The sequence below is a fragment of the Chiloscyllium plagiosum genome, chromosome 3 (genome assembly GCF_004010195.1).
Source record: "Chiloscyllium plagiosum isolate BGI_BamShark_2017 chromosome 3, ASM401019v2, whole genome shotgun sequence".
NCBI classification, from domain to species: domain Eukaryota; kingdom Metazoa; phylum Chordata; class Chondrichthyes; order Orectolobiformes; family Hemiscylliidae; genus Chiloscyllium; species Chiloscyllium plagiosum.
The window spans coordinates 119,538,241-119,548,458 of NC_057712.1; the positions used below are offsets into that span (position 1 = coordinate 119,538,241).

General features: G+C 37.6%; 1 protein-coding gene across 4 annotated transcripts in view; it reads right to left on the reverse strand.

Annotated features, from left to right (window-relative positions):
- Positions 1–10,218, reverse strand: part of LOC122548484 (regulator of microtubule dynamics protein 2) — a 225,766-nt gene that overhangs the window by 83,657 nt on the left and 131,891 nt on the right. For 2 of the 4 annotated variants that reach the window (XM_043687200.1, XM_043687201.1), the window contains exons 8-9: positions 10,019–10,072; positions 9,819–9,896 (exon numbers count right to left, since the gene is read on the reverse strand). In XM_043687200.1, the coding sequence (XP_043543135.1) occupies positions 9,819–9,896; positions 10,019–10,072 (132 nt within the window). The other 2 variants (XM_043687202.1, XM_043687203.1) reach the window with 2 other exon arrangements.

Genomic DNA, 10,218 nt, shown 5'->3' on the forward strand with positions numbered 1-10,218 from the left:
GGTTAGTGGTAATTGTGAAGCATAACTTCACTCTAGGCACCCCTTTTTCACAGGGTACAAGACACTCAGCTTCAGAGGAACTATATACAGGCTCTCCAGAACTCTACACCTCAGACAGACAATCTAGAGGTGGCCAGGCCTTCTATCTTCACCCTGCTTGTCACTCTCAATCCTGTGTAAGTTCAAACTAAGGATGGTTAACCTGGGCATACTCAGCAAGTCTAGGCCCTCTAGCCACAAATGTCTCCACCTGACCAAACATCCAGGGCCAACAGGCTCCACTATAGGGTAGGCTTCTTCCACATCAGTTGCGGACACTGGGACTTCACCTAGATTGTATCGGACGGAAAGGAAAACAATATTCCACTGTAATCAATTTATCACATTTGTAAATGTGTTCACTTTTCATTTACCTTGTTGGCTTCAATGAAAGGAGGTGTTGCATTGCAGATACACTGGACAGCATCACATGGTGATCTGACCTCAAGACTAAGAACTACTCTTCTTAGACTTTGAGATGTGGTCATTTTGTTGAGTACATGCTGAATATTTGCCACATCAGATGCTAACATGTGATGTAGATGTGACATTGGTCACGTTTTACAGCACTGCACTATATCAATGCCCCCCATTGATCATTGCTGACAACTATTGAGCCATCTGACTGTCTGCAATTAAAGAAAAAGCAAAACAGAATGACTGTGATCCTTTAGCTCTAGCTGAGGGAATAAAGCAGGAAAAGATAAGGCAAGACTGAGATGATGTGAGAATCCAAGGCGGCAAAGTGAGTAAGTGCTGAAACAGCAAGTGAGAAGCCCTGATATGCACATTGGTTGAATCCATGAGATGGATTCCTATCCTTGTCAGCAACATGTCATGGCAGCAGCATTACAAAGAAAGGTACTGGTACTCTCCAAAGTGCAGACAGAAGTGCAGAACTATATTTTAAGTTGGTTGGAGATGTGCCATAAGGATGCAGACAGGCTCATATGTGTCTGATATCAACCTTTGTGTACTGGTGGGTGTAGGTGGTTGTTGTCCATTAAGCATGCCCTGAGATGCTGGAGACTGCTGTAAAAGGTGGAAGCCTGGAACAGTAAATGGCGAGCTGGAACTGAAGGCATCCATTCTTACTTTCATGTCAGAAATTGTAGCAATTAACTTTTCTGTGATGCATGAGAGAATAGAAAATGGCATATCAATGAGTCAAAATTAGGCAATAATTGCATGTTAATGCATACCAATTAATGCCTCTCACCACCAACAAGCAGGATTCTCAACCTAATGTTCAAAACGTGGATGCAGAATTGGACTATTCTTATTTCAAATCGAGACTCACACTTTAAAAATCTCACTACAGTTTGCCAAATGACTTGCTAATGTCCTAGTCAGTCAGGGACTGGGACAATAATATTTTTTCATATAGTTGAGCGAAAAATCTAAATAAAGAACTTTTCAATTCATGACAAATTTGTTTTTACCCCCTCTAGTACAGAAATATCCATTTTTGTTTTGTAACACAGAAAATTGAAACTATACACCCAGTACACAGATTTTATACTTTATTAAGTTTGGAAAAACTGATTAGTCATTTTTTAAATACAGTATGTCTAAATATAATTTGAAAATCCTTATGTGATTATAATTATGCCTTTCTTCATACCAAGTGTTTAAAAAATGTCAGTTTCAAATCATCATTACTGTCTTTGGAACTTTTCTTCATAAAAGACATTTGTAGTGGTGTCTGCACACTACTAAAAATAACCATGTCCACGGATTTTACAGTCATTGTGGAGATCATAATTCTACTTAGACTATTTCTTCTGATTTAGCCCATCATCATTTTTCAGGATATGTACATTCAGTTCCACTGACATTTTCAACGTTAATCTTATTTGGATTAATTTCAGAATCTTTGAACTCAGATGAATCAATAAATACATTGATTGAAGCAAACACCAAAGAAATTATCTTTAGTTCTCAATGTAACCCATTCCCTTCCTCAATGTCAATCATGAGACCATTCAAATGTTTCAGAACTGCAAGTAAAGAAATGAAGTTTATTGCTTGAGAAGAGACAGCAGGCTTTCTAATTCTTCCTGAGTTTCTTGTTCCTGTGGAAAGGAGAGGACAGTATACATAAGAATGCTTAATCAATACTTCAGTGTTGTTGGGTTAAAGCCCTGGAACTTCTTCCCTAATGGTATTGTGGGTCTACCATGGACTGCAGCAGTTCAAGTTGGCAGTTCACCACCACCTTCTCAAGAGCAACCAAGTCAGGTGATAAAATATTGGCCCAGCCAGTGATGCTCACATCCCAGAAATGAATAAAAAGTTTAAACTCACTTACTGTATACTGGCATATTCCTATATAGCAATATTACTTTTATCATACTAATGTATAGGAAGAGGTTTCTAAGTGCTTCTTCTTCGGTTGTCACATTTCACAACATTAGTGAACATGGCTCACAGTCTCTAATAATAACCAATATCTTGGTGATGTTCTCAAATCTTGTACTTGTACTGTTTATTAAGCAGCTGGTCTGCATTGTTTCCTTCTTGCTCTGCTGCCCTCAATTTTACCAATCACTATCAAATATTCTAGGTTTTCTCTTAAGTCAATGGCCAAGGAATTACAATTGTTCTCTGGCAATCATTTGTAAATGTTCTCCTGCGTGTTCACTTTTCTTAAAACACCCTTGTTAGTTGAGTTATTTTCCAACTAACCCTCAACATAATCTCAGAAAAACAATCTCTGAGACCTTCAATTTATCACCCATTATTTCATTTTCAAACTTCACCAACTTTATAATGTTGACCAGATGTAATATTTTAACAATAGCATTCTGCTTTCCATAGAGATGGTCTTATTGTTAAAAAGGTCTTACATTTTAGTGAAAGCTTGCTTTGCATTTGATAAGCACTTCCTAATATCTTGTTCACATTTTCTATTGGATATTATAAACCTAACTATATAAGAAATAGTTTTATTTCCAAGTACTTCACATTGATAGAAAGAAGTGAACATTTGCCAAGGTGGAAAAAGGGAACAAGTAGAGAAGTGGACTGAGCACCGAGATAGCAAGCATGCAGAAAAATCTACAGGAGTTGCAGAGACAGGAAATTTGTGGTTGAAATAACAAATAAGGTAAAGCAGAAAAGCAAGTCAGAGGAATTAAAGGCTTGTATGTCAACAACCAAGCATCAAGGACATAACCAAATTACCAAAGACCATGGAGCGGCAAGAAACCAATTTTCATGAACAATTCATATGAAATTCTTATTATGATCTATAAATAACTAAAGGAAAAGCGGAAAAAGATTTAATTTCATCCTGAACATGTGAAGCAAAAAGTGTTCAGTGGTTAATCATATTTGCTGTAGATTAGTCAGGAGATGCCAAGTTCTGCTCAGACAGCATGTTGAATGTCACATTCAGTTTTACTCTAAGTTATTAATGAAAATTGAAGTAATGAAAACAATGTAGGAAATAGCAATGAAATTAATCAATAGAGTCAAATAATTGAGTTATCTGGAAATACTAGTATAATTAAAATTCTTTACACTTGAAAGGAGAGATAATAGGCAGCAGCATACAGAAGTTTACAAGCTATTAAACAGCAGAGAAATGGTTAAATCTTGAATATTACTTCAACAACTCCAACAAAACAGAATAAGTGGAACACAAGTTAAAGCTAGTGAAAAGAAAATTAAGTCAAAAAGAATCACACAAAGATTGATTATCAATTTGCCTTTTGGATTAGGTTGCAGAAGTAAAAACCACACACTTATCTCAACTCAACAAGATCATGGCAAGAGAATGATGGAAGGTCTCTGTTTTCTGGATGAATTAGCCAAGATTGACCAAATGGACTCTCTCAGGTATATGGTCAGAAATCTACACTTCAAACAGTAACTGTTACATGATACTCATTTTTCAATTATTCTCCATATGGTCACATTAACAAAGTTTGTGCTATCTTCCTGATGAAGGCCTTTTGCCCGAAATGTTGATTTTCCTGCTCCTGACCTGCTGTGCTTTTCCAGCACCATACTCTTGACTGTAATCTCCAGCATCTGCAGTACTCACTTTCACCTATCTATTTCTATTAATTTATATTTATACCTATACATTAGTTTCAGGTTGCAGGAATAAATAAATTTCAATTGTTGATCTGGAGCAATTTATAATATTTGGTTTTTCTCAATGCCATAAAACAGGAAGTGAAAGTTGACTCTTTCAATTTGGCATTGAAATACTATTACATACCTTTAGAATAGTTATTTACGCACTGAAAAGCAAAAGGATTCGCGTTCATTAAATAAATGTCTTAATATAAAAATGGGTTAATCACTAAAATCATTTCTACAAATTCAAAATATTGCATAAAGAACAATTAAAGGATTGTGCAAAAATATCTTGGGCTATTCCAATATTTCAGGCACTGTCATCATGTACTTCACGTTAACCTCTCTCATTATACACTCACATGTAGTCTGATTTCAGTCAAATGAGAATAAACACCTGTAACCATTGGTATTAGTGATGGACTTCAACCACCAACAGCCACTGGTGAAAGCCCATGATTCTGAGGGGAAGCAGAATGTAAGCAAACATGTACTTTCTAATCCAAGGGCATGAGATCCATTGTCTTTTTCATTGCAACTTGATTGAGGCAACAAAACCATTTTACATAGTTATTCAAGCCTATATCATGTCCTTTTCTCTTCCAAAACTGCTCACTTTTCCAGGATAACTTTGGAATGCAAAAATAACCAAAAGCTTCCTTTTTCTATCACTATCAATCTTTGAAAACACTTCTCACTTTCTCCCTTAATCCTCACCTGTATCAAAAATTTTAAAAAAGGAGCTCAGGAATGTGTTTGATAGCTGCAAATGTGGATCTCGGGTGAATTGTTGCCTTTTCTGCAGCCAGGTTTAAAGATGTCACTGAGCATTTCAGAGAGCTTGGAAGCATGAATGTGATCAACCAACAATCATGCTCCATATTGGTCCCAATGCTGTGGGTGGAATAAATTGAAGGAGTTAGGAAGTAAACCAGCAGAAAGGATTGCAAAGGAAATAGTCTCTAGATTACTCCCTCTGCCAAGCTAATGAATACAAGAGTAGGCGGATAGAGAAGATAAATATGTGGTTGATGAAGTGATGCACGAAAGAACTATAAATGTTTAAAATGAAAAACATCCCAAAGGTATTTTTTCTAAAAACAGATAAAAGCAATAATGAAGTTCATAAGCAGCAGTAACAGAAAACAATTGAGAAAAGTGAAAAAAATCATAAGAAATAATTCAAATATAACTTCTGTCCTTCTATTCTGAAAGGGACTGAAAACAATGCTGGACCATGATAATTAGGTTGTTGACCTGAGTTTCGCAAAGCAAGTGCTAATTGTTCATGCATTACTTTGACTACAGCTGAAGTCACAGCCATAACTAGATGCTACCCTGCGGTATATATATATTCACTTCCATAGATATCAGGGACAGGAACTTTGGTTAGTTTTCCTTTCAAGGATCCAACAATTTGAAAGTCAATTGTATCTTTATTGCTACCAAATGCAGGGAATGTTACAATATTCCATGGTGTATACCAGGATGTGGATGCAACAATTGACTGCTTTAATTTAAAGCAGAAATACCATCCTATTATTAACACCATTCATAATACCTACCCAGATAAAACCAACACTGACATGATGCATTTAACAGCTGCTTTGCAGCATTCCAACATGGTGTAAAAGCAAAATAAAACATTCAAGACATCATCCACAATATTGCATTTTGAATATATTGGAAGCAAAAACAAAAAATGTGTCTAGTTGAGGCTAATATCACTTATGAAATCAATGAAGCCAAGCAGGTCAACAATAATAATTAAAAGAGTGATTCAAATAATAAAAGTCTGCAAGTTTAAATAGTCACAAAGTAAAGTCCAATAGGAAAGTGAAGGCCTAGTATATGATCACTAGACTATTAATCTGGAGACCCAGGTAACGTTCTGTAAAGTTCCAGCACTGTGCGTTCAGTATTCAGTTATAACATGACAGGCAGGATTTCCATAATCTTTATAGCTTCCCTGGATTCAAATTCCCTATGACAGATGGTGGAACGTGAATTCAATAAAAATCTGGATTAAAAGTTTAATGATAACCATAAAATCAATGTTGATGGTCAGGAAAAACCCATCCAATTCACGAATGTGCCATCTAGTCTGGCCTACACTTGACTCTGACCCACAACAATGTGATTGACCTTCAACTGTCCTTTGATCAATTAGGGATGGGCAATGAATGTTGCCCTAGCCAGGGACAGCCACATCTTATGAATGAATCTTTAAAATATAAATTGCTAGGCAGTGCACACGAATACTGATTACAACTTTGCCAGAATATCTTCTGAAATAAACAATCTTAGGAGCATGTATGAAAGGGTCAAAAAGGAACACGTTCATTAGGAAAAGGGGCTCCAGTGAAAACAAAAACAAGGGAGCTAATCACCAACTGCACTAAATAGTTAAGAGATATGAATGACATATTATCTTGAGTTCTACTTGAATGGGAATACAAGGAAGCTCTAAACATTTCCGAAATCCTGCCTGTCATGATAAAACTAGATATTGAACACAGTGCAGGAACTTGGCAAGCTTTGCTTTGAGCAAAGCTGGAGATGCTGACGTTATACTGCCTGATCTTACCAGGCATAGGAAACCAGTATTCTTGCAGCATCTCTGTATCTGCAAGGGGGCAGGGGGCAGTGCTTCAGAATGTGTGAGATGCAAATATTGTGAGCCTGTACAAACAGCAAGTACACCTGCAGTTACTGCACCAACAATTGAGGCCACTGCCCTGCTGAACATCTTTGATAAAGCATTTATTGCAAACTTTAGTTGAATACAATGCAAATCCCTGTGAGGTTTCAGAAAAGGATAGTCTAAAATGACGATCTCCATAGTCTAGCAACTGCATGAGAAATGCCATGAACGAAGGAGACCACTATACATCATCTTCATCAATCTCATTGAGGCATTTGACCATGAGAGTAGAGATAGCCTACTTAGCTTGGAAATTGCTGGAGAAACTGGCAGCATCTGTGGAGACAATAAGTCTATTAACAGGACAAGAATCATTCTGGACTTGAAATATTAATTGTTCCTCTTTCCACAGATGCTGCTAAACATGCTGAATCTTAGATTTTCAGTATTTTACTGTATTTTGTCTTCAGTCTATTTAAGCTGGACAAAAATGGGTGCTAGCCAAAGAGGCTCAATGTGATCTACTCTTTCCATGAAAAGTTGATGCACAAGTTCTACTTTGAGATCTGCAGTGAAGTCAAGCAGGCTTGTATTCTGGCACCAATTAGCACCAACTCTCTGACACACGCCTCTCTTTGTTACTATTATATTCCTTTGGGTTATCCACATGTTGTCCACTTAAAAACAGAAATTAACAAAAGATGTTCAGCCTTGCCTGTCCAAGACAATAATGTGCCAAATCCTCATTGTGAACTCCATTGACGATGAGGTTATTAACATTTAATACTGAAGAAACCTGCAGTGGCAAAAGGACTCTGTCGTGTCTGTAATGAGTTTGTTTTGACCATTTGTATCAGAAAATTAAATATTATGGTCCAGGATGTTGTCAAACTGCCATCTATTAGCAATGACAAATGTGACACTGGTGGTTATTAACAGCTTCACATAAGTGGACTCCACAATCACCAGCAATCTGTCACCTGATGTTAGAATCAACATGTGCTTTACAAAAGATGCAGCTTTTTATATCCAAATTGAGTATGAGATTATGGAACAACAGCAAACTGACTGAGAATAAGAAACTGCTAGTCTTTCAAGCCTACGGCCTCAGCATATTCCTCTTCAGTACTGAGAGACATGGACAATAGATACTAGGCCGTTTCGACCTTTGCTGTCCCAGACCCAATCTACTGGCATCCCTTGGCAGGAAAAGATCCAAACTCAGGTGCTGAAATGTGCTAATTCCATCAACATACACTCACCTCAAAATCAATTACTTTTGCTGAGCATTATAGAACATAGAACGTTACAGCGCAGTACAGGTCCTTCGGCCCTCAATGTTGCAGCAGCCTGTGAAACTAATCTGAAGCCAATCTAATCTACACTATTCCAATATCATCCGTATGTTTATCCAATGACCATTTAAATACCCTTAAAGTTGGCAAGTCTACTACTGTTGCAGGCAGTGCGTTCCACGCCCTTACTACTCTCTGAGTAAAGAAACTACCTCTGACCTTTGTCCTATATCTATCACCTCTCAAGTTAAAATTATGTCCCACCATGCTAGCCATCATCATCCAAGGAAAAAGGTTCTCACTGTCTACACTATCTAATCCCCTGATCATCTTATATGTCTCTAGCTCTCTTCTCTTTCTCTCTAACGAAAACAGCCTCAAGTCCCTCAGCCTTTCTTAATAAGGCCTTCCCTCCATACCAGGCAACATCCTGATAAATCGCCTCTGTACCATTTCCAATGCTTCCACATCCTTCCTAAAATGCGGTGACCAGAACTGTACACAATACTCCAACTGCGGCTGCACCAGGGTTTTGTACAGCTGCAACATGACCTCATGGCTTCAAAACTCAATCCCTCTACCAATAAAAGCTAACACACTTTTTATCCTTCTTAACAACCCTATCAACCTGGATGGGAACTTTCAGGGATCTATGTACATGGACACAGTTTTCTCTGCTCATCTAGACTGCCAAACATCTTACCATTAGCCCATGTTGTATTCCTGTTACTCCTTCCAAAGCGAATCACCTTACATTTTTCTGCATTAAACTCCATTTGCCACCTCTCAGCACAGCTCTGCAGCTTACCTACATCCCTTTGTAACCTGCAACATCCTTCGGCATTGAACACAACTCCACTGACCAAACTTACTAAGCCATCCTTCTATGTCCTCATCCAGGTCATTTATAAAAATGACAAACAGTTGTGGCCCAAAACACATCTTTGTGATACACCACTCGTAACTGAACTCCAGGATGACCATTTCCCATCAACCACCACCCTCTGGCTCTTCTCAGCTAGCCAATTTCTGATCATTACGTGTTCACCAGATGATGACAGCTTTATAACAAAAGACCTTACATGCAGTGAGTTGGCCACTGGCCACAATCGTAATGTCCAAATCTCTATTGCAAAGACACTTGAAAATGAGATATAAAGATGGTAAATATTGACACTGACAAATGTCAGACAGCTGTAACCACCGAAGGCTGACTGTTTGGAAGAGCATTGGGAAAGGCAAGCTGAAATACAAAACTCAGGTCAACAAATGAAGGATCCAGAAAAAATACAGGCCAGTGAATTTTGTGGCTTAGCAGCTGTCTTCCTTTGCAGCAAATGCAGTGGACTGTTACACCAGATAATACTAAACATAGTTTTGTACCGTAATAGTCAACTCTACCACCTTCTGATATGAAAGGCCACCATATGAAGCAGGTAATGTTCCACCATACAAGATCTTGTTAGTATCCACATGTTCATATTTCTAATTGCAGTTATTTAACATTTATGAGAACCACGAATCTTGGACATTTCTTTACCGAAACCAATTTTCTTAACCATCCTGCCCACTTGGTGTCAGATTCAGTTATTCACCTGAGAAATTCAGAGTGTATGGGGACGATCTTTGCAAATAATATTTACCACAGATTAAATTCTACCTGGAAAATAGATTTTTGTTAACAAAAAGGCAGTGTATGTGTTCTTCAAAATGTCTTAACTACATGAATTGCAAAGATGTAAGTTAAATACCTTTGCATTGTAGGGAAAGGATGCTGCTGTGTCACACCACATTTGTGCATTGTTGGTTTGGCCAAGTTCTCTGTAACACTTAAAGATAAAACAAAATAATTTGTAGAAATAGATCCTAAAGTTGAACAGGATTTTGAGTTTATAAATAGAATTGTTGATGATATTTCTAAGGCACAATGGAAAAAAAAATTGGCATCTACCTTTGTTATGTATACACAATTAGTTTTGGAATACCTTGGATGTAGTTCTTCCACCTGGTAAACAGGAAATAAATAAATATTGACATACAGGTTAGACTTACGAATTACATATGTGAAACACAAAATTACACAAGATGGCGGCAGTGGAGTAGGCAGCATCTGGGCTCCTGTGCCCGGGCTTGACCTCTTCATCTGCAGGG